The sequence below is a fragment of the Curcuma longa genome, chromosome 11 (assembly GCF_044706935.1).
Source record: "Curcuma longa cultivar G26 ecotype Majalengka, Jawa Barat chromosome 11, ITB_CL_G26_1.1, whole genome shotgun sequence".
Lineage (NCBI taxonomy): Eukaryota > Viridiplantae > Streptophyta > Magnoliopsida > Zingiberales > Zingiberaceae > Curcuma > Curcuma longa.
The window spans coordinates 32397245-32422544 of record NC_133871.1 but is presented as its reverse complement, the minus strand read 5'-3'; the positions used below and the strand labels follow the sequence as shown (position 1 = coordinate 32422544).

General features: G+C 37.5%; 3 protein-coding genes and 1 long non-coding RNA gene across 5 annotated transcripts; 3 read left to right on the top strand and 1 right to left on the bottom strand.

The window, feature by feature from the left end:
* The first annotated feature begins 1380 nt into the window (after window positions 1–1380).
* LOC141839847 (26S proteasome regulatory subunit 6B homolog) lies at window positions 1381–7862 on the top strand. Its single transcript, XM_074727695.1, has 6 exons — window positions 1381–1927; window positions 3692–3922; window positions 4472–4630; window positions 5314–5466; window positions 7036–7119; window positions 7486–7862. The coding sequence occupies exons 1-6, from the start codon at window positions 1427–1429 to the stop codon at window positions 7618–7620; spliced, it is 1263 nt and encodes a 420-aa protein (XP_074583796.1). The 5' UTR covers window positions 1381–1426; the 3' UTR covers window positions 7621–7862.
* A 3286-nt stretch (window positions 7863–11148) lies between these two features.
* LOC141840295 (serine/threonine-protein kinase STN8, chloroplastic) lies at window positions 11149–14207 on the top strand. The gene is made up of 4 exons (XM_074728236.1): window positions 11149–11778; window positions 12499–12672; window positions 13225–13629; window positions 13798–14207. Exons 1-4 carry the CDS (start codon window positions 11209–11211, stop codon window positions 14143–14145), a joined length of 1497 nt encoding a protein of 498 aa, XP_074584337.1. The 5' UTR covers window positions 11149–11208; the 3' UTR covers window positions 14146–14207.
* Window positions 14208–17100: 2893 nt separating this feature from the next.
* Window positions 17101–19356, top strand: LOC141841077 (uncharacterized). 2 transcript variants are annotated; one of them, XM_074729201.1, is made up of 3 exons: window positions 17101–17167; window positions 17460–17631; window positions 17749–19356. In XM_074729201.1, exons 2-3 carry the CDS (start codon window positions 17532–17534, stop codon window positions 19167–19169), a joined length of 1521 nt encoding a protein of 506 aa, XP_074585302.1. In that variant the 5' UTR covers window positions 17101–17167; window positions 17460–17531; the 3' UTR covers window positions 19170–19356. The 2 variants fall into 2 exon arrangements, with proteins under 2 accessions (XP_074585302.1, XP_074585303.1); XM_074729202.1 differs by lacking the exon at window positions 17101–17167 and having other exon boundaries at window positions 17456–17631.
* A 167-nt stretch (window positions 19357–19523) lies between these two features.
* Window positions 19524–21718, bottom strand: LOC141841085 (uncharacterized). Its single transcript, XR_012602776.1, has 4 exons — window positions 21450–21718; window positions 21286–21323; window positions 19957–20054; window positions 19524–19818 (listed from the first exon to the last, which is right to left on the bottom strand). It is a non-coding gene; the product is annotated as an uncharacterized LOC141841085 (long non-coding RNA).
* Between the last annotated feature and the right edge of the window lie 3582 nt (window positions 21719–25300).

The following is a 25300-nucleotide window of genomic DNA, read 5'->3' as shown; positions in this document are numbered from 1 at the left end:
GATAATTTTTTCCAAACTATTTGAAAGATCAGCCCTGCCCTTAATTTCCTTTTAAATAATAGATAAATACTACGTAGCTACATATCTTATTTAAATAATGGTAAAAAAAATCCATCTCTTTCTCATATTTTTATTTGTTAAAACTACACATGGTTGATTAGAGCCTAGTGGGAAGTGAAATTGATAGAATCTTATCTAAATGATCACCCTTTGTTGTTAACATTAAGTTTTTTTAATTATATGATATTTTATAGGTAAAAGTCAAAAGGACATCCCACATTCAACCAATTGTAAAAAAGATATCTTACCAAATATTTTATATCAAAAATATTTTTTTTTGAAATATTGGTGTAGCAATTAGTGAAAAATTAATTAATTTAATTTTACAATATATAAAATTTTATTGTATTAAAATATTTTTAATTAATTTAGTCGAAAGTATTTAAATGTAATCAAAATCGTGATTGAAATTATTTTAAAATTGTTATAACAATTATTTTCTGTTATAATTAAAAAATACGGTGGCCACATCATTTAAATTGACTTCGACTTTGAATATGAATGTATTCAACGATTTTAATTAAATTCAAGAATTTAAAAAAACATCACACAAATTAGGGTCTAACTATTTGTAGACAAAAGTCTAATTTGTTGATTGGAATATGAATCTGTCTATTTCAAATGGGAAAAAGGCAAAGTTAGGATTGAAGAGTGTACAAGTCCTTTCAGGTTGCTTAAGGAACATATTGGTTTCAAACTTTGATTTATTAACTATAATTATGTTTACTTTATAACCTAATAATATCCACCATCATCAAATACGAAAGAAGGAAAAAAAAAAAAACCAAAACAAGTATTAGTTGTCTTACGACTTATCAATGATTTGACATGATTTTAATCATTTGTCATCTAAATTATCTAAACGGGGGTTGCAACTAATATTTGACATTTAAATGACTTTTTATTTTATTTTATGGAGTCAAATGAATTTTCAAAGTTTGGATATCCTTGACTTTTTCATTTATCATTTTTTTTATTTAGAAATGATTTCATACATCATATTTCTTTTTTTCCACATCTTTTCCTTTTCTGAAAACGGTTGAAGTCTGGTAAACAAACATATTAGCGACATGCCAAAAATATAGACACATGAATATTTGGTAATTTTAAATTCAGTATAAGAAAACAAAATGATATATTTTTTTTCCCAGGCCGAAGCTGGCAACAAGAGTCCACCACAAGGCTGGACCCAGCAGGCCCAAGATGGGCCGAAGTCTACTCCTATCCTAAACTGACTAGTTGCTTGATCCGCAAGGCAACCCTTATATCACATGCATCGCACGTGATTGGAATCATAAGGCGCTCTGGGTCACCCGTCGGGTTTCTCTCCAAACCCAGGGAACCATTTCTGCCCTCCACCTCCCTCATGGCGGCGTCCGCCGTGGTTCTCGATCCGGCGAAGCCCTCCACCTCCGAGCCTCCGCGGAGCTTCCCTGCCTTACGCACCGACACCCTCCTATTTGCTGCTGCATCCGACGAAGACGGCGACCTATACAGCCGCCTCAAGACCCTCCAGCGCCAGCTTGAGTTCATCGACATACAGGAGGAGTACGTCAAGGACGAGCTCAAGAATCTCAAGCGCGAACTCCTCCGCGCTCAGGAGGAGGTCAAGCGGATCCAGTCCGTTCCCCTTGTCATCGGCCAGTTCATGGAGATGGTCGATCAGAACAATGGCATCGTCGGATCCACCACCGGGTCGAATTACTATGTACGGATCCTTAGCACCATCAACAGGGAGCTTCTCAAGCCCTCAGCTTCCGTTGCGCTCCACCGCCATTCCAATGCCCTCGTCGATGTGCTTCCCCCCGAGGCCGATTCGAGCATCTCTCTCCTTAGCCAGTCGGAGAAACCAGACGTAACCTATAACGTGAGTTTTTTTTTTCAAGCCCTAATGCTTTTGCTACTCTCGGAAAATCTATCTGTCGGTAAATTTCTGTTGATAACAACACAACTTTAAGAATTAGGGTTCTCTCGTTTCTTGCAATCAGAATTAGGATAGTTCCTACTTTATTTGGATGAAACAATTTGTCGCTGTTTTTTTTCTTGACACTAAATTGTTCATTGGGGAAAGTTGCCGGCTTCATAGGCCATCGCTTCAGTTGGTTTGAAGTTTTGACGAATGTTAATTTCTTGGATGACAAGACTTATCCTTTTTTCATTCCTGTTGTGGGTATTCTAGTTATTTGTGAAAGAGGTTTCCTCTACGTTAGATGTCGTCGTTCAATGTTACATCATTGAGATGGATAATAATGACTGATGCAACTTTATTATCTTTACAATGAATCTTTTTCTGTCGAAGGATGATTTCTTAGTCAGGTTGATTTAGTGGAATTGCCACCATTGCTTATGATGATATGTGTCATGATTATCTGAAGGGAGTCAAGAATATCTTATCTAGAGCTTTTACGTGACATGATTATCCATCTGTTAATAACTCGTTTATTATCAAGTCATGGGAATCAGTTATTCTTAAATCTTGTGAAATTCTTTCCTGTGTCAGGATGCAGCACTTTATTGCCAAGTGAATCTGTTTAATATGTTTTTGCTTCTTAACCACTATGGATGATCAAGGAGAATCTGACCTTTCCTTAGGTTATCTTTTCATTTGATGTAGTTTCAGTTAGTTTGAAACTCATACGATGGAGAGGCTTGTCTTCTTTTGTTCTAATTTAAGTTATTCATGAAAAAAAATTGTTTCCTCTGTTAGATGTCCTAGTAGTGTATATTTTACAGAGACTTAGATGGACAATTGGACAATGGAAACAAACTGCAGAAGCATTTTATAATATCCTTCAATAGTTATGCATGTTTCTATCATGGATGACCATTACTGTGTATTCATTGTATTTTTTTTAATAAAAAAGGTTGGTACCCTGAGCATCATATCAGAATCTTCCATTATTCTTATTCTTGATGATATTCTTATTGATAAATTCAAGAGTATACTTGGTGAATTCATAAAGTCCATCTACGGTCGGACTTGGAATATCTTTCAGATGTCACCGTTTTGTTCTTGGATGACCAGAATATGAGAATAACAAAATTTTGACCATTCTCTTCTATTTGATTCTGCTAAAATGGTGATTGCCACAATTCGCAATGTTACAATAACTAAATATATCCTGAATGTTACAAACTGCACTACAAAATTTGCTGATAATTCCAGTCACTTCTATTTTGTTGGTCTTGTTGAATCAGTGCTTGTTTATGTTTTGATATTTTCATTTTTAAGCATTAATTTAGTCACTGAAATGTCCTAGATTAATATCGAGGAAGGTGCTTATGAATGATTTTACAAAAGCTTAGTTCATGACGTGTGTGATAAGTAATGGATCATAATGGTTATACCTCCTCTGAGACAACAAAATTTAGTACTGAGGAAATGCTGAATGATTTCTTTTATTTGTTAACACTAGCATTTCACTAAACATTGTCTGCTGCAATAAACCACACTTCAGAGTGAAACTTGTATTTGGATGTTGCCAATGAAAAATATATATTTTAATTGGCTGTCTTTCATAGTAATTTTTAAGCTCTGGCATCAAATCATATGATGTCATTATCTCCTACTAATCAAGTGAGCATTTATTTTTCTGTTTGATTTATTTTCTTGTAATTTTTGTGTGCACAGGATATTGGGGGTTGTGACATTCAGAAGCAGGAAATTCGAGAAGCTGTTGAGTTGCCATTGACACATCATGAATTGTATAAACAAATTGGCATAGATCCACCAAGAGGTGTGCTTCTGTATGGTCCACCTGGTACAGGAAAAACAATGCTTGCCAAGGCTGTGGCACACCATACAACTGCTGCTTTTATAAGAGTTGTTGGGTCTGAGTTTGTTCAGAAGTATTTGGGTGAGGTATTGTCTTATAAGATTCATAATTTAATCTTTGATGTATTCTTCTGTTGATTTTCTTTCTTCTATTTTCACCCAAGCATTTATAGGAATTTCATGCAGAAAGTTAACTTATATAAAGTTATGTAATTCAGGAACAAGATCTTGTTGTACATAACTTTGTAATTTTTTTTCCTTTCATGTTAATGCTCACTAATTCTACTGGCTTCTGTCAATAGGCCTCTAACCTAGTCATTAGGCATTGGCCTCTTTGCCAGCATGCCATGGGTTGGCACTGCAAGTGCTGAAAACTTACTCCTAATGTGTGGCTTATGAAATTCTTTGCTGTTTATTTGACCTTCAGTTTAAGACACTTGTTTCTATAGCCAAGCTTTGATGTGAAAAATGTTTGTTTTACACTCAATGATTATTGTCTTTGGCTCTTTCATCATATTGCTGTCATCTACTTGTTTAAAGAAAATATCAGGATTCTTGATTTTTTTTTTATTTTTTTCTCCAACTCCTGCAAATATGTATATGCAAATTCATATTTTAAGACATTATTTGCCTCAGGGTCCAAGGATGGTGCGGGATGTTTTTCGTCTTGCTAAAGAAAATGCACCAGCAATCATATTTATTGATGAGGTTGATGCTATTGCTACTGCACGCTTTGATGCACAAACTGGAGCTGACAGGGAAGTTCAGCGTATCCTCATGGAATTATTGAATCAGGTAAAGAAACATTAAATTTAGAGGAATACATGATGGAACAATATTGGTTTCGTATCCTTGAATTTTGACTCAATTTCCTGTGAGGCGAAACAAATGCTATAATTCAATTGTAGGAAAATGTGACACAGCAGGCAGCATGCCTCAGTGAACAATATGTGCCCTAAATTCTTTTAATACAGAAAGAATTATGGCAAATTGCTTTTGTTTGTGCATCAGGTTGTGTGTCTTGATCAGGAAATCATTATTAGGATAAATGATAGGATAAAGATAAGCAATTTAGAGTTTTGTGGATCTTTGTGTGACTTAAACTATAAGGAAATTTTACAAGACTTATATAATCTGTCATACCTTATGCATTGTAGCATCATACTATTCAAGTTAATTAAATGTGGAAAAACTAGTAATGTAGCAAATGAAGTGTTTTTTGAATTTGTAACTCATTATATTTGAATGTGATTTGGAAATCATCACTATTTTTGACAATTTACCAGCATTTTTATGATTCCAAACAAAGATTAAAACAAACCATAGAACTGGAATTTCAATTCCATATATTTCTGAACAAGCGAAGTTGTACCTATATTATCGTGTACTGCTTCAGATTTCAGCCAATAGTTTCTGCGCCAAGCTTCCATTGCTCATGTGCCATTCAGTAATACTAGTTGTTGTCATTGCTGTTGCAGATGGATGGGTTTGACCAAACAGTGAATGTTAAGGTTATAATGGCGACTAACCGAGCTGACACTTTAGACCCTGCTCTTATTCGTCCAGGTAGGCTTGATCGTAAGATTGAATTTCCTTTGCCCGACAGAAGACAGAAGAGACTAGTATTCCAAGTAAGTGCTGCTGGCACTCGTATTTCTCCACTCTTGAATATTACATCTGCTAGAGAACTGTATGTAGGTGAAAGTTGAGGCTTAACAGATGGTTAAGTTAGATGGAAGACAGACACCTTTCGCTAATGAAAACAAAGTTGAGAAAGTGGCTTCAAACAGTGGATGAATTTGCACATTTTTTTCTCATAATTTTTAAAGATTTCAGAAGAAAATATCTTTAAGTTTCCAAGTAAAGCGGCTGAATATTGTTGACCAAGAATCTTATTTGGATCTTATTTAGATGAAAGACTAAAATCTAAAATGTGCTAATTGAAATGCATGGTTTGATGTATAATTGATTTCCTTATTTTATTTTTTAGTTATTTTTGATGCGGACATTTTCCATCAAAAGTTATTTTGCAAATTCCATATTATGATCAAACCAGGCAGCTGCAATTTTTTCATTCTTTGATCAACATCGAGTATGATTACTTCTCCCTTTTGGATCATCATATCGTTATAAATCTCAAAGTTGATGAGGTTTTCACTGATTCACTCCATATATTAACACTATCATGGATGGTTCAATGCAGTAAACTAATATTGTAGAGTATGTAGTAAGTTGGAATGATATAGGTTTTGAGTAGATGATGTCATCTGTGACAGAACTATCAGCTCTCAGCTTACTGCAGGAGGTTGGAGAGCTTCATGGCCTTATATGACTTGAACAATAACTATATTTTGGGAGAGAAACCCTGAGGATTCCATTATCAAGGTGTTCAATGTCTTGAGGATTGATGGGTGAGCTAATATGCAAAATCAACTTCAATTTCACTGATTATTGAACCAAGGGAACTTGTTCAACTCATAATTGTAGAGCTCAGCACTTGCTGATTCTTGAACCAAGGGAACTTGTTCAACTCTAATAATTGTAGAGGTCAGCACTTGCTGATTCTTGACTTCCTAACACTGGCTCTGTGGTGAGAGTCATGCACATTTATCTTTGTTTCTGGACTGTGCAAGAACCTGAATATAATGATACACACATTGCCATTCCAGCTTGCCGACCAGGTTGTATCCATGTGCAGTGAATTGGTTTATAGTAAGTCTACCAGTTAATGGCTGCAAATTTAGCATGTAGATTGACAGATAATTATGTACCATGATAATTTTTCAGGGTTTCCCCCTCTTTTGATAAGCTTTCACTAGCATTGCTATGTTCACAATTTGATCATCTGTGCCCCATGAAAAGTGTTCAATGCTCAGAAATCAGATCACTAACGAGTGGTAATTTAAGATCTTATGTACTCATAATAAAGCATAATATAGAAGTGATTTTTGCACGTGAACATGTCTAATCTTCTACTTTTCTCTTTTGATGGCTCATGCAATAATTCGACGTACTATAAGTTAAATCGGACGATCTTTGCCGATCAGATTTCGCCTATAGAGGCCTATCATAGCCGAGGAAGCCTACCCTACACCTGAATATGACCCTAGATATTCTTATAAAGATGATTCTTGTTATATGCTCCTATATCACATAGTTTGTTATATATATATATATATATTATTTTTTTTTCTTTTCAGGTCTGCACAGCAAAAATGAATCTTGGTGACGAAGTTGACTTGGAAGATTATGTCTCCCGGCCAGATAAAATCAGTGCAGCTGAGGTCTGCTTCTATTACAGTTTATTGGTTCATGAGCACTTATCTCTCTCTTTTTATTCATTGGGTTTGCCCTCTCTCAGCATGCATGCCATCTTTATATTAGTCGGTAATGCTGATTTTTGTCTATCATTTTTTTCTGGCGTCTTAGCTTACCTAGTCACGACGCAAATAGTATTCTTGTATTTACATGTGATTCTAATTTCTCAATGGGGATACCTCCGGAAGTTTGTCTTATTTTTCTCCAACTATTAAAATTTGGAGATTGCTTAGCTATCTAGCAAGTGAATTTCCTTTTCATGATATAGATTTGTAATTTTGCGGGTGCTTGCACAATTTGAAATCTTAAAAAATACCATTATTGGCCTCCAGATTTCTGCCATTTGTCAAGAAGCAGGGATGCATGCGGTTAGAAAGAATCGATATGTAATTCTTCCCAAGGACTTTGAGAAAGGCTACCGGGCGAATGTGAAGAAGCCAGACACAGACTTTGACTTCTACAAATAAAGCGACGCAGTAACTGTGCCATTGTTAAGCTTCTTTTTTTGTTGGCCATCGGACATCAACGGCTGCTGTTATCTTGATGTGGTTAGTTAGCATTTGGTAATATTGTTCTTTTGTTTGCAAACTAAAGTGGTGGAAATTTAACTCATCAACACGAAACTAATTAGTTCAGTTAATCTGTAAAATTTACTTTTACATGTACCTCAATTTGATGGCGCTTTAGTAACTGAACGTGAGTTTCTACAGGTAAACTGTCTATTAACGATTATATGAATCAAGTGTTGCTTTTCAGTTATCTGTTGAAAGTATATCATTCCGAGGGAAATCTGAAACTGTCTTTTTATAATGTGCAAGCTGGATAGATGTTGTAACCTCACTTCTATACACAAATTTGCGACCTCTTGAATTATTGTGTTTTCTAGATATGAGGCTTTAATATGCTAGGCTTTCCTCTCGGTGTATTCAAACTATTTTGAAAGTCATATGCCTCTTTTTCCAGATAAATGCAATCCAATTGTACGACGAACAGAATATTCTTCGAAAATATCTTATTAGTACAAGGATTCAATTTTTATGTAAGGGCATCTCTATATTTATGGTGTTTGAATCACTTGGAATATTAGATTGTTTGTTAAGATCTATTTGTACTTTCTACGAGCTCGAACCGATCAATTTTAAAATTATACTCTCCCTTTTCTATTAGATGGTCGTCTGAGAGTAAATGTTAGAAAAAAGGATTTGAATTGCAAATACAGTTTGTGGGCAAATAGCTCCTATCCAGTTCAATGAATTCGATGGTCAGGTTGGCGCGCTCTAGTAAGGCAATAGTAAGCAGTCCAGCGAGAGAAAGGAGAACAGAGCAGGATGAAGTGAATATTTGGGGGTAAGGGTGGTTTGCCGGCTGGATCTCCAACAAAGACGTGGCGAGATGATCAATCATCGATGATGATGGAATAAGGATGGACGAGGGGAAGTTTGCATTTATGTTCTTTTAGTGCAATTAATCACCAATTACTTTGGTTTGCTGGCTTGTTGAATCCTTAGAAATAGTCAACGGAGATAACAAAGCGAGGCTCATTGCTTTGAAAAGGGAGGTCTGCCTAAGAATCTCTACTGTATTTTAATTGGAAGCGTATACGCCTATATTTTGGGTGTGTTAACACGCGCCAGGCTGGCCAATGCTATGCCAAGCCATCCATTACTAGTCACTTACTTATCTAAAGCTTTTCTTTCCTTTTATTTGCGGAGGTTTTCTTAACCAATTCTTATCCTTTTTAGACCCAAAAAAAATATCCTCTTCAAAAATGAAGGTGCTTTCCATGTGTAATTAAATGTCATATTTCATAGACATAGTCGAGTTGATACTTCTATGATAGATTATCACATATCACATAAGAGTGGAGATTAAATTTTTAAAAGAATAATTTCTTTAGGAAATAAAATTTTTTCTAGAGGGCACTCAATTATCATGATTTATTCCTTTTAAATCGCTATAGAATCGATATTAAAGAGTACTCAAAATGAACATCTTAACTCACAAACTAATGCAAGTTTCTTGACTGACACTATGCAGAATCTCTTCAAGAACTGGCCACTGGGTGCTATTTCAACTTGAATTGATCCTCTTTTTAGGAATACCTGAAAAAAGTGATTTATGGCATGGTTAAACTCTTTGTTGATGCAATTATATTCATAACTGTCCTGGGACTCCTACAATCCTATTTTAGATGTTCAATTGTATTTTTTTAATAGTATACTCAAAATCCAACTCAGCTCTAATTCTTGGATCAATTAGTTCTTATGCTTAACATAAGTTTGAATTTGGTGACAAGTATCAACCCAAAAGTTTCTTTTCCGCTCGAGGGATTAGCTGCATTTTCTTCTTCTTCTATTTTCAAATAGATCTTTTGTTTTAAGCCGAGATGAACTTTCTCCTTTTCTTATAATCTTCCTTCCATACATTTAGTGGATGAAGAAAACAATCATTTGATATACTTCCTCATGCGTTACTAAACAATTTTTCTTTGATTAATTGAATCATAAAAATTGAATACTTAAATAATTATCAAAAAAAAAATTGCTCTTTGATTTCCTGTTCTTCTAGTGCAGGATTGTATGACTTATTGGTGTGCCCTTGCTATCTTCCATCATGTTCTTTTACTAATCAACAAAGAGTTTGCAGTGACAGGTCATGATTTTCTTCAAGTCACTTCCATTGACTTTCTTCCTGCTACACTTCATTCTTTGTTCCTTCCATTATCTAATCTCAATTAAACAATCAAATGTATATTGGATGATAAAAACAAATCCAAAGACTCTCAATATTTAGAAGTATATATAATCTTAAACTTTGTAATACCTTGTCTTCAAATTATAAAAACATAGTCATCTTTATGAGGTCAATACTCAATGTTTCAGTTGGACAAAAACATAGTCATCTTTATGTACAGAGGTCAATCCTCAATGTTTCAGTTGGATGTTGTGGTCATCAGTTAAGAATATGTCACCTCACTTGTCGCCAATCCCATCGACAAAAAAATCTGAAAAAAAAAAAGCTGAACGAACGGATTAGCAGGGTGTTGGGGATTCTTGGCATGCCACTTAGACACTTAAGTCAGTGAATAGTAAAAGGAATGTAGAAGATGATGAAGGGTGTGAAGTAATTGGAATCGAGAGCTCGTTTCCATATCCGCGGAAGAGATTATATACTTACAAGAAGGAATCTCCACGTTGGTGTGGGGGCAGACTCCTGTTGTGTTTTAGGGGGCAGGTTTTGGTAACCGCTGTCATATAGTCCAGACATGTGGTATTTGGGGGATCAACTCTAACAATCTCGTAATTGTTCTATGGCTCGACAGTGCTGATTATTCTTACTTTTTAGCCGTAGACAAAGATACGAGGGGATCTAGGGAACCAGATCTAACAATCTAATAACCGTCCTGATTTTTTGGTAGAGCTCACACGCTCGAGAGCATTTGTCATCTTGTAATACTTAGGATGGTTGAAAAAGAAAAGGACTAAGTCGAGGTTGGACTCGCCGAGATGAGGGTTATGTGATCGAGGCGATTGAGATCGGCTTGCCGATATGAGCCGAGTATTGAGTCGGATTGGCCGAGTGAGGCCCGAGTGACCGAGACAATTGAGGTCGGACTGGCCGAGATGAGGGTCGAGTGACGAGACGATTGAAGTCGAACTGGCCGAGATGAAGACCGAATGACCGAGACGATTGAGGTCAGACTGGTCGAGATAAGGACCGAGTGATCAAGACGATTAAGGCTGGATTGATCGAGATGCTGGATCGAATGATCGAGATGATTAAAGTCGAATTGGTCGAGATAAGAATCGAATGATCAAGATAATTGAGATCGAATTATTTATTGACTTTCTGTTTGACTTTTATTTGCCACGTCGGTCGACTTTTTGATCTTTACTGTCACCTAGCATTACTCAGAATCCGCCGCATAGAATTACACAATTTATTTATTTATTTTGGATAGAATTTCATATCCACCACGTGGAAAGAATCCAGCCTTGTGAATCCTTGGATAGCCATTTTGGATTTTGGACGAGCTCCTCTCCTCGAAGCCATTCATGGCGGCTTCTTCCTTGCTTCCTCCCACTGCCTCTCTCACCAAGAACCCTTCTTTTCCCAAGCACACACCCCTCAACCCCTTCATCCTACCCTTAAAGCCTCCCAGGCATGCTGCAGGCAGGTGCAGCGCCCTAATTCAAGACTTCCTTCCTCAAAACTTCCCTCCCTTGGAGTTGGACGCGAACAGCCCACTGTATCCATTTGCTCGGTATGGCATTGCCCAGCTCAGGGGCGCTTTGGCAGGGCTTCCAGAGATAGAGAGATGGGAGATTGTGGCCTTGGTTGGGCTTATCTGGGTGTACTTGACTGTTAGGCCTGGGGTCCTTAATGGGGCCGTGGATGCCTATGTTTTTGCCCCATTGCAGCTGGGGATTGATAGCTTGCTGGGAAGGAGGAACCTCAAGATGGATGATTTCGTTGTGGGAGATAAGTTGGGCGAGGGCTCATTTGGGGTTGTGTATTATGGTGCCCTTGTAGCCAAGAATGGTGGGGTGGAAGATGGTGTGAGGAAAAGGGGAAGGAGAGCGGACATGGATCGGAAGTACAAGGAAAGGGTTATCTTGAAGAAGGCAAGCGACTTGTCTTCACCATTTATTTATTCAGTTTTGTTTAAACACTGCACTGGTTGTTCTCTAGTTCTCATTCAATTCAATATCAAGTAGCTAAAAAATTAGTATGGTTGAACAACTTAATCAATTGCTAGCGGTCTCTTGCTATGTATATAGTTATGAACTTTGCTTATTTTGGACTATAAACTCCATTCATCAGCTGGCCCAGCAGGATTGGTGGTCAATTGCCTCTCATCTAAATGGCAGTTTGAGTTAATTTGTTAGGAGCTTGGTTGAGTCATTCTCCATCGAGTTCTAGCTCTTACGGTCTTATACTAACTCTATAAAAGGAAATAGTTTAGGCTTTCATGTTAGAAAGACAAGAAGAATTAGGAGGCTTCAAATAGATCTAAGAGAACCAAAGATCTTCTTTTGCCATTGCTGAATGATTCACTGTTATGACTTGTTTTATACTTTACATTGGACTATTTTTTAAGCAATATATAGATTTTTGTAATTGTTCTTCATTTCTTGAGAAGAAATTCTCTCTCTCTTTAAGCTAATTAGCAAACTACATAAGCTTAATGACCACTTGATTTGGCTGTGCCACATTTTTGTGCCTTTCCTATTCTATGCTAATAACTATCATATCATGGACTGGAATGAATATCTTATAACTCTGTATATCAACACAAGTATCCAATGCTAGTGTTAGTGGTCTTACTTTTGTTTATGTATCAGGTAAAGGTTGGAGTTCAAGGAGCTGAAAAATTTGGCGAGTTTGAGGAATGGTTCAACTACCGTGTAGCAAGAGCTGCTCCTGATTCATGCGCGGATTTCCTTGGAAGTTTCATCGCTGATAAGACATCATCAGAATTCACCAAAGGGGGCAGGTGGCTTGTTTGGAAATTTGAGGTATGTAGATTGTACAAAAGCTTGTTTACGGTTTTGCCTTTAACAAATTTAAAAGTAGCCTTTTGTTTTCAATTTGTGTAAATTTTGACTTAACATGACAGTTTCCACTGTGATATCAGAAAAAATCCAATTTCCATGATGATCCAAATTAAGTATATATCGCATCATCCATTGTGGCAGTTGTTTTTATGTCTATAAGACCAAAAAAAGACTCAAATGAGCAAGCATGGCAAAGAAAGATAGATCATTCTTGAAATCATTCTTTATATCCTTTTGTTTCAGTGTATGGCATAAATATATATCATGTGAAACTAGAAGACCAATCATGAAAGAATTACATTTCAGACAACAACATCATCAATCCACTTTTCAGTGTTTCTTGTATGAACAAAATTACAATGTTGTTTTGTGTTTTTAAGGTCCTATTGTCCATGCCCTTAACAAGGGTTTTCTGCCAGAGTATCTAATTATCTACTTGTGCATGTCGAAGGAACATAATTTATATCAGAAGTAAAATTTTTGGGCCTAATTTCTGTGAATGCCTTATCTTAGGGAGATCGAAACTTGGCTGATTACATAAAGGATAGGAACTTTCCATTCAATTTAGAGTCCATCATGTTTGGCCGTATCCTTGAAGGAGTTGACTCAGTAAAACGAAGTGCACTCGTTATTAAACAGATCATGAGACAGATAATAACTTCTCTGAAGAGGATTCATGATACAGGAATTGTCCATCGAGACATAAAACCAGCTAACTTGGTAGTCACCAGCAAGGGGCAGATAAAGATTATAGACTTTGGCGCAGCCACAGACCTTCGAATCGGCAAGAACTTCGTGCCTGACCAAAGTTTGCTGGATCCAGGTTATTGTCCTCCTGAATTATATGTTCTTCCAGAGGAAACACCCAAACCCCCACCAGAACCCATAGCTGCCATTTTGTCTCCAATACTATGGCAGGTATTTTCTACTACTTTTTACTTACTGTGTTTCTGATCTGTATTTTAACAAGTTGCTCCCTTCATGTAACTAAAAGTATCAATTCCATGGATCACAGTTCTTCGAGTAATAAGTTAGTGATCCTTCAGATTTGATCCTTCATGTAACCTCTTTTCTTTGCCTTTGCAGCTCAACAGCCCTGATCTTTTCGACATGTACTCAGCAGGAATAACACTGATGCAAATGGCAATTCCAAACTTGAGGTCCACTTATGGTCTGAAGAACTTCAACGCCGAGCTGAAGGGAGCTGGCTATGATCTGAAAAAATGGCGAGAAACTACTCGTTCGAGGCCGGACATGCAACTGCTCGATCTAGATTCTGGTAGAGGGTGGGACTTGGCCACAAAGCTAGTTTCAGAAAGAGGGTTTTTAAGAAGAGGCCGGCTGTCGGCCGCTGCTGCTCTGAGGCATCCTTATTTCTTACTGGGTGGTGATCAGGCAGCAGCTGTGCTTTCAAAATTAAGCTTCACAAAGTAGGTGTGGTGTTTCTTCCATAAATCTAATTTCATTCCAAAAACATCTGTACAAATGTTGTCATCCTTTCTCTTGCATCAAAGTTCAGTCGTCTGTTACCTCTTCAAATCAAGTCTAAACTGTTGGAAATGTGAATGGAAATAAGAAAATGGATGGATGGATGAGAAGACCTATATGGAAAAGAATGTCAAGAGGAAAATAAGGTTCTTGAATTGTTTGGCCTTCCTAACACAGAACTGGCTGCTCAGCCATAAACTTTAGCCATTTGAGTTGAAAGATTGGCTGTTGACTGGACAACTGTATCGTGATTTGACCAATGATGTCGGTAGTACAGTTGTGTCGTTGACTTAATTGGTCAACCGTCCAATGATATCAAACCCTGGAAAATGAAGAAAGCAGGTAAACATTACCTCTAATTCATACATGAATTGGAAAAAACATAGAGCGAAAAACTACTATATTTCAAATTTCAATGAAATTAGTGCTGTCTTTTCATTAAACTTTAATTCCTAATGTTAAAATCAAAGTCTGTTTGCTCCTTGAGAATTTGGCATGATTATGATCGTAATGCTAATCTTGAAAGTCATTAACATATGCATAGCGGTCGACTGTTCTTTTAAAAAGACATCAAAACTCAAAGTAATTAATTTTAGTCAAGAAAAGAAATATTATAAACTAATACATTTCCTCAAAATCACCATATTGAATAAGAAAATTAGAGAAAAATAATTTTTTTGTCTACTTAACGTAAGGCATATATATTTTATACTTATGCAAGTTGATTAATTTTTAAAAATTGATTAATTTTGAGAGTGACTAATAAAAATTTCTCATCCATCAGTTGAGATAAATCTAAAAACAAAAACAGTGCGTCGCTCATGTGACATCATCTGATTAATATCCACCACCTCATGAGTTCTCCTAATTTTATCTTTTCCAGTTCTTTAAATTAGTTTTCGTCTGTCCCTACTCATGACATGACCTATCTGTCTGCGTCATTTTACCTTGTCAATCGCGACAATTAAAAGTATAGGGCCTTGATCGAAAATTGCTTTAATATTTTTTATGCATTAAATAAAATTAATTTTTTTAACATCCAATATTCAATTTACATCGATTAATTTTGAGATAATCAAAAAAAGAATTAAATAATAATGTCATCACACTATAGCAAAACAAAATCGGCTCTCGTTCTATACCCGTATTTCCTAATTTTTTTAAATCAGGAGGCTCTCGTTGGAAAAAGCTTAAGTTTTTTTTTTTTTTGAAAAAAAAAGAGCAACCCAGCTGGGTAGGTGAATTGTTTACTTTTCTGCGTCGCATTGTTTAAGTCATTTTTGAAGATTTCAGCGCAGTTAGTGAACATCTTCTATTTTTAAGTTTTTTGTTTTTCAAATATAAAACTAAAATATATAAAAGAAATTTTATAACAAATATTTATTATTAACATTCTTAATTTTTGTTTTTTTAGAAGTAAATGGTTTTAAAAGGGTAATGATAATTTTTTATTTTAATTTTCGATTTTTTTTAAAAAATAGAAATTAAAAATTAAAAGTTGACAATTTTGATTTCCAAAACTGATTAATGACAACTTTATTGTTACCATGAACTGCAATAAAAGCACAAAGGAAATAATAGAACTTGTAAATTTGACAAAGGAAATAAAATATTATACTGTAATTTATTTCATTTACAATTATTGTAAGTGTTTATAAGTTTAACATAAAGCTTTAGTCATATCAAATTATATCAAAATAACTAATTTTATTTAAAATAGCTAAAATATATATTACATTATATATATATATATATTTGGAATGAGTAATGAACAGTTGGAGAAAAATGATTAGATACTATTATTCTATGAGAATTAATATTTTAAACTTAATTTTTAATTTAATAAAAAATGATTGTTTGGGATCGAGCAAACGGGCCATTGCTTTCATTGACAGTTGTACTACAAACAACTTGATTATTATTATTATTATTATTATTTCTTCGAGTTGGAAATTTAAGAAGTCTGCCAATTTTTGTTTTCTTGTAAACCAAGGAATTGAGAGTGCAATTTTTCCATAAGCACTCTGTTTGGGAGGAGGTGAGGGAAAGGGAGGGAAAGGTAAGGAAGGGGAAAAAAAAAATTTACCTCTGTTTGGGATGGGGTGAGGTGACGAGGGGAAGGGGAAAGAAGGGGAAGCGTTCCCCTTCCATGGCCATGAATAGTTACAATTTCTTACACCCCGATTCGGGGTGTAAGGAAGGGGAAGCAGGCGTATTCCAATTTTACCCATCACGTCCTCAGCGCCGTCCGGGAGATCACCTCCAGAGCACGCGGACCGGCGGAGATCGCCTCCAGAGCACGCGGACCTTGGCCATCACGTCCTCAGCGCCGTCCGGGAGACAAAGGGGCCGCTTTTCCTCGACGAAGCTGTCTGGCCGCCGTCCTCGCCATGCTCGCCGCCAACCTCTTCCGCCTGCTCCCCGCGCCGGCGCACCCTTGTTTGCCGCCAACCTCTTCCGCCCGCCCGCTCCCCGCGCTGGCGCTCCCCGCGCCGGACCGCGGCGCAGATGGAGGTCGAAGACGAGGAGGAGGAGGAAGAGGAAGATGGATCGGGGCTTCATGCGGAGGCAGATGGAGGTCGAAGACGAGGAGGAGGAGGAAGAGGAAGATGGATCGGGGCGACGGGACGAAGCCCGTAGGATATTTTTGACATTTTATATCTTTAACTTCCCTTTCCTTTCGTTTAAACCTTCCTTTCTTCCCAAACAAGGTTACTTTTCTTCTCCTTCCTTCCCTTCCCTTCCCCTCCCTTCCCCTCCCTTCCCCTTCCATTAATGAACCGTCCCTCACCCGATCCAAACAGAGTGTGAGTGTCAACGCTGGAAGATCCGTAATTTTTTCAGAGATGAATCGTGGACTTTTAAGCACCTTCCAAGTCTTCCTCGCACCTTTAAAGCACCCTCTTCCTTCGCCAAGGGGAAGAGAGACGGAGAAGAAGAGGTTCTCAACTTCCTGCACTCTGCAGAGGTTCATTTTCTCCTTTTCGTTTTGATTTTCTGTTCTCGAGTAAAGCTTTGTTCTTCATTTTTTTTTATGTTGCGTATAAATCTTTTAGTTTTTTTCCCTTCTGTCTTATGCTTTAATCCAACATATTACTATTTTGGATGCACCAACTATTGCTCTGGTACAGAAATATTATTGTTGTTCTTCATTTTAGGTTGATTCAGAAAGAGCCTGTTGGGAATTACCACATAGCATCATTCATCGTCATAAAAATTTATTTTTCTTTCTTAATACATACTAAGAATACTCATTTCAGATCGAGCACAGAAGAAAGGATGGATTGAATTGAATTGGATCACCTTGAAGAAACCCTTTTTGCTGAAAAACCATGGCCAGGCTTGTCAGATGCCCTAGATGTCAGAAGCTTCTTGTGGAGTATCCTAATGTTCCAGTCTACCAGTGCGGTGGATGTGGCATTGCTCTCCGCTGTATGTTCTGCAAGCTTTTCTCATACAAGATCTAAGCTTATATCATGTCGTCGAACTCTGTTTTGGACTTTGTTTCAAGAATTCAGTCTAACATTGGGTGCAATTCTTGTGTCGCAGCGAAGAATCATGGTGATTCAACAGAAGAAAAGTTGATCAGTACTGAACCTTCGCAAACGAACCAACCTGAGAGTCAATCGGACGCTGGCTTCTCAGATTTCGAGTCGTTCTCAAGCCCTTCCGCCTCCGCCGCGCAGGGCCCGAAATTGCAGAACAAACCAGAAGAAAACTCCTCACCTGCTTCAAACCTCGATGATCATCCTCGCGCCGTCAAGAGGCGAAGCTCTCGCGCCAACAGATCTTCTCTTAGCCGGGCCGACGTCAACCTTGAGGACAGAAATCAGCAAGTTGACTTTGCCGAAGAAGCCGTTGACCAGGTCGAGAACGAAACTGTCGAGCAGCTGGCCATTGCAGAGGAACAGACTCCTCGCGTTGCTGCTCGCAGCATTGGCTCAGAGGAAGGCATGGCAGAGAGATTACCGCACGAAGGAATTCGTTATGCATACTACGACGGCAGCATCTCTTCCTCAGACGAGGCGCAGAGCGTGCAGTCCGCCGAACGAAAGCCCGGAAAATCTCGAAGGACTGTTAAAGCTGCTTCAAACAGTGATCTAAAGCTCCATTCTGGTTCAGTTCGGTCGGCTTCATCTTTGCCAGCGACGACAAGGTTTAATGCGGCAAGAGATCGTGCTTCATCATCGGAAGGTTCATTTTTTGACACCGACGAGTTCCAAATTACTGCGGAGAACTGGTCGGGATTGCCTAAAGGCTCATCCAGCGGCGAGCTGCATGGCAAAGTGGCACTCTTGAGGAAGATCGACGAAGTGAGAGAGCAACTCGTTAAGATTTCTGTTGCTAGCGAAGGGAGAGAAGGGCAGGTCTCAGGAGGCATCATTCATGGCTTGCGATTCCAACAGGTGCACCAGGGATTGCAGATTAAGCCTAAATTTAATGATTGCGAGCCGCAAAATTTTGCATCAGCGGCGAACGCTTGGAGTTCAGGGAGTAGGCGCAAGCCTGATCCGATCAGGAAGAGACCGATGCACCACTGTCGACCAGTCTCAGGGGCCGCGCCCTTTGTCATCTGTGGCAACTGCACCAAGTTGCTCCAACTGCCGGCGGATTTCGTCGTCTTGACGACGCGAAGAAGAATGTACAAGTTGAGGTGCGCCGGCTGCAGTGCTGTTCTTGATCTGCCATTCCCCGCGAAAGATTGGAGTTTTTCAGAGACGGATCCCGCGCCCACCGAGACAGAGGCAGATGATGAACTGGATTCTGGAGGAGGAAGGGGCGTGGGAGTGGTCAGGGGCAATTTGACCACCCCGAGACTTCATCGCCTCATGGGGTATGATTCAGCCAGCGATCTTTTGCTTGCAGGGGACGAGGTTGACGTAGGATCTGAGAGGATGGAATCGACTGGGAAAAGATCGTACCATGGCAATGTCAGAGCTGGAATTCCTCGCCCTCCAGTGATGAAATAGTGCAGAGAATCGAAATCTAAAGCAGTGTGTGCAGAACATGAGCTTCCAGAAACAGTTTACTGAGGTTGTACACTTCGACCCACCTGATGAGACATGAGCTTGGACAGTGTATACTTTGATGAACCTGATGAGTGATGGCAATGTAAATGGATTATTTGATTGTTTGAGCTGATTATTACAACACTTCTTATCGTACTAATTATTTGCCATTGCCAGTGTTTGATCTAGGCAAGGATGATACTAAATTGCTCCTGCTGTTTTCCAACACAACATGGATGTTGTTGGAACTGCTAATCTCAAATCATGACAAATTCACATTCAAAATATGATAAAACAAACGCTGCATCTTCGCAATTACTAAACGGCACCATCCTCTTGCCACATTCATTAATCTAAACTGCTTTAGTCCATCGAAACAATTCAAGCTCCATTTCTCCTACGTTTATATTTATTTGTGAAACAAATACTCGGAACTAAGATAACTATGACATGCTTAAAACTTACATGGTAAAAGAGAAAGGAAATATAAGCATCTTCAAGCCAAAATTTCAGAAGCTTTTATAAAGCAAATCCTTCAACTTGGCAAAATTTCAGAAGCTTTTATAAAGCAGCTACTCTTTCAGGATTGTCTCCGCTTATTCAATGTATCCTTCATCACAGAAGACCATAGATTAGACCTTAAAGCATTGGATTATATCGATCAATCTTGTGATATTATAATGAAACATAATGTTAATTAGCAACGTTCAGTATGTAAACTTGTGTAGGAAGGTTTTGCTAACCAGACCTCCATGCCACTAATTCTCTGAGCTCTGCTCCACATTTTCACCCTTGTTGTAATAGTCAATTGCAAGTCTATAGACATAGAAACCCAGCATCGCACCACTGTTTGACAAAGCAAGGTGGTTTGGACCAAAGATATTTTTATTATAAAGCAGACTACAAGAACAGATTGCACAAGAGGAAAGGAAATCTTAGAGAGTCATATTGACTACACAAGTAAATTCTGCAGGTAAATAAAAATAACGAAAGTGGGCTATGCGCCCTTAGTATGCACACGCCCATGAAATACAATGATGATGCATAGGTATAGGAAGCGGAAAATTACATGCTAGTGACCAATTCGTGAGAATATCTTCTACTGAAAAGAAAGAAGTTTCATAAATACATGTGCCAAACCAAAATGTAAAAAAAATGCTACCAAATTTCTGAGATATGATTCCATGTACAAGACTTGAAAATTGCATGTCAGCCATCCCTGAAGATGATCCTCTGTGTGCATACTGATTACTGATTAGCACTATCTAAAACCATGCTAGCAATCAATAGGACATAAATTGGCATCAATATCTTTGCTACACCTGGAAATGCACTGGACTGCACCAGATAGCTCTACTATGACCGCTGTCACAAGTTGCTATTAAATCCCAAATACTATGTTGGGTGAAGCCTTAAGTGTAGTACTTTGAAAGACACATACCACATGATGTCCAGGGTACATGACATGAAAATTCATATTAGCAGTTCACTCAGTGGGTTGTTCCCCACTTGTATAAACTATAAAGACACAGAACAAGAAAGGTCTAAACATACAAGCGCATGCGCACGCGCACACACAAAAGGAACATTGCCCTCAGAAGAACCTGTCAAGAGATCTATACTTTGTAGAGAATACAGTTCTGTCTGCGGCATACAAATCCAATAATTTGCTCAATCAAGCATCAGACCGTGCATCTATATTCAAACCAGGTCTTATAATGGTTGAGATGGTCCCAAGGAATAACACATCCTTTTAAAACAGCGGATTTCCACACCACACTCCATTTCCCATTCACATCTAAAGAACCTTATTGCATGGATTATTAACAATTTAACCTAACAGGCAATAGACTATTTTCAGGACTCGAGAATCAAAAGCTTCACAATTGTGCAGACATAGGATAAAGTATATCTTGTCCAAAACATAGACTGTAAGAGACAGCAGTGGACATTTGAAATAGTGGATCTGCCTAAGATAGTTTGCAGTATTAATATCACCAGGTAAGTTATCTTCCCTTGCCAGTGAAGAATAAAATTGACATATAATACAAGCATATCAAATTTAGAACATACTAACCTGATAAGAAGCATCAAGAGGTTTGGAAACAATCCCCTCTGCATGGTTACCAATAAAACAAAAAAAAAACGATGTGAAATTTTTTATTAATCTCATAGGAACATAAAATCAGTTATAACTTGCTAGTACACCATTGAATTCTGTGTTACAAAACAAACTTGTACCTGAGAACACAACAACCACTGCCTGAAGAAAATAATAGCTGAAATTGCTGCACTAGTAGAGAGATTGTTAGAGAATCTGAAGTAGAATACAGAGAATAAAACCTATTTACAATGAAATAGCTGTAGATGGCAGTAGACTAAAACGTCAAATCAAGAAGCCGATTAGAACCAGATGACCCACAATATGAAAATGCAAACCCGAATGAATTTTTTCTGATCACTAAATCTCTTTTGCATGACAATGATTTGGAATTAAACACTATAAAGAAGAAAAAATCTCCTTCACCAGATATCTACTGAGCTCAAGCAAATGGATAATGATAATCCTAAGCTTTAAAGCTACAATAGGCTCTTGCTTGCTGATTAAAAGAAACTAACTATAATGACAAATAGAAATACAAATGTAGTACCCTACACATGTAATATAGAGCATGAGAAAGTGAATCTTATATATATATATATATATATTTATATATATTTATTGAGATTTAAGAACAGAAAGAATGAGAATGTTTCATTCCCTCCATTCAAGTATTTAAATTGACAATTTAGGATGAAATAATATAAAAAAAAGATGAGGCATTCCATTTTACACATTCTATTGTTTAAGAGGTGGAATGTCTCTTTCCATTTCTCTTAAATATAGTATTACTTGTCATTTTCAAAAGAAATGAAGCTAAATAGGAAGCATGAATAAGAGAAGCAAGCAGTTGAATGAGTAAAACTAGCATGGTGAATTTTAAGAAGAGCACTTAATGCGTCAAACTGACAGACGCGGGACAAATTGTGTCGGTCAAACCCTAAACCAAGTGAGATGAGTGGAACAAAAGCTAGTTGGACCAAGTGGGCCAATAAACTAATCTAGCTGTGTGGATCAGGTGGGCAAAACAGATGAGCTCGTAGAATAAGTTGAGCAGGTAGAGCGGGCCAAAGGAGTTGGGCAAGCCTAGCTGGCCAAGCAGGCTGGATCAATTGAACAAATTGGGTGTACTAGACCAATCGAATGAGCTAGGTGATCCAAGTAGACAGATAGATTACATGAGCCAAATAGACCAAGAGGAGTTGAGAAGACTAAAAAGGTGCGAACTGAGTGCACGAATCAAGCCAACTGAGTGGATTGGACAAGCCAAAAGGACTATATAGATCAAGCATAGAATGAATCATTACAACTGTTATACCACTCCATTATCACAACCAAACAAGAGAATGACTCATTCCACTTATCATTTAATTTCATTCCCCCTCCAACCAAACATAGCCTATGTCCTCAGCATGATAACTTCTTTGTAAAAGGCTATGTTTATTTGAAAAGAGGGAGATGGAAGAGAAAGAAGGGAGGATAAAAGGGGGAAGGGATTAAATGTTGTTTACTTGAATAATGAGGAAGAAATGGAAGGAATGTAATATACCATTTATACTCCCTTTAACCTCATTTTTTTATATAAAAAAATGAAACTGGAATGAGTCATTTTCACAATACATTTGCTGAGGATATGAATAGTTTTGAAGTGAAATCAAAGTGAACTACTAATTGGCAGCTTCAAGCTTAAACGAATAGACTGCAGCTAAATTTACTTCATCACATAACCAACTTCTCTGCCTTGGGCCGTAGAATGGAGGAAAGTAGGTTCTTTCATTATAAGCTAACCCCTGCACAAGTACTTTAACCCCCCAACCCAATTGACTTTCATGCTAAAAACTTGCTGAAATATATCCTTGAGTTTTTCATAAAAACAAAAAAACCTTCAAAATCACAGCACCGTGACCACAACATCAATTTCAAGCACCTCTGTATCATTCTCAATTGATCTCAACCCTCTTCCTTGGCCCATGTGAGCCCTACTTTGAAGAAAGGAGTGGGTAGTTGGTGGTGTGTTGTCTGGCCAATGAGGATGCCGTTGCACATCAAAGCAACAATGGCAATATTGAGTGGTTGGACCATGGATGTGCCACCAGCCAAGCTGTTGGTCATCACCATGAAGCAGCTGATGGCGATGTGATCAATGACTGCCCAAATTACCCTTCAGTCCTTTCCTCTTACCCATCCTCTTTCCTTCCTTCCACCACTTCCACCCAAGCATTTGATGGTGTTTTGTCTCCTTAGTGAATTTGTCCAGTCTCAACTTCCCTTCAAAGTAAACAGCAAAAGTAGACATTTTATACATGCCTTTCCCTCCTTTCACTAAATCTAGTCCCTTCCAGGTAAACATAATCTAAGTGATGACAACCTAGTAGTTTGCATGCCAATATAAACAAGGAATCAATTGACATTGTTGCATGAATATGACATGATGGGTGACAAATTAGACAAAGGTCAGTGCTCTAGTGCAATAGTGATTCCATGGCATAGACTCAGATAAGATATGGCTATGCATTAATTAGGGCATGTTGCACGAGTGTACTATAAGAATTTGAGTCAGGACTTGATATGGATGTACTATCTGTCAGCTAACCAAGCTCTTGGCCTGATTTCTTGCAAATCAAATGTCAATATACATTGGGGAATCTGAATAATTCTAGAAAAATCAAATTGAGTTGGCACTTCTCATCTATCACAATATGTCATGTGGACATTAGTGCCATATTTGCCATTTGCTGGCTTCCATCAGTTTGTACTCACTACAAGCCTCTCCTTCAAATTAATTACTTATTGAATTAACAGAATTTTACCTAAATTACCCATTACTTAATGTCTCAACTGTGCAAATGTTTTTGTTTTCATTACCACCTTAGGTAAATCTTCTGAACCTAAATCCCAGAAAAATCTAAATACATGTGACCAAAGTTATCATGTGACCAAACTTATCATGTGTAGAGTAGTAATGCTAAACATATCAACTAACCAGATTGTTTTAATTGCAAGGTCTTGAAATTGATTCCAAACATACATATGGAGCAGCAAACAGTAGAATTATGAGCTTTTAATAGAACTAAGAGCAAATAAATGAAATAAAATGAAATTCTGGCAATCAGAAGGATGTTAGATGGATATTATATCCCTAGAAATTGAAATTTAAAAATAGCTAGGATCTTTTAATCCATAGCTAGACATTTTATGAAGAAATTGTTCATACAGTTTGGTGATTAAACAACAACAAAAAAAAAACAATGTCGCACTATGTAGATCAGATGGTTGCTTGGTCTAAAGACGGCACAAAAAGTTGAAAAAATAAAGAAAATAATGTTGAGGTGTGAAGTGTAGTTATTGAGAGTAGATAATACACTGTCTGAACAACCAGAAGTAGCTACCATATGAAACAAATTAAGATATTGCTACAACACATGAATATTTGAAGGGGATCTATACAAGTTATATAGAAGATGTTTATTTTAATTATACTTGTAGGTGCAAGGAGACTTAAGACTTTAGAAGATCTGCTGCCCTGTTCCTGTAAAGAAACTCAAGTTGATACAATACGATGTTGTTTAAAGGAGAGACTAAGCGGTTTAGACTCTTGCATTGGAGTTTATATCTTGTGAGGAGAGGTAGGAGAGTACTAAGATGACCAAATTCATCATAGAAACTAGAAATCGTGTTGTTTATGGTTTAAACATGATTCATAGTGGAAGGAATTTGTCAACTTCAAGCAGCAACTGATGAGCCAAAAGAAAACATAAATGATAATCACAACTTACAAATGTAGGCAATACTACTACAAAGACCAACTAATAATGCATTAGCCTTTGCTAATAAAAAAGAGAGCAGCAATCAGAAAACAAAAGGTGATAATAAAGTTGAAAAGAGATGAATTGGTGCAGCAAGAGCCAGTCGTAACAACATTGTGTTAGTAAGAGCCCTAGAGTCAATCATATGATGATTGTTGTATGGACTCATTGTATCATATTTCTAT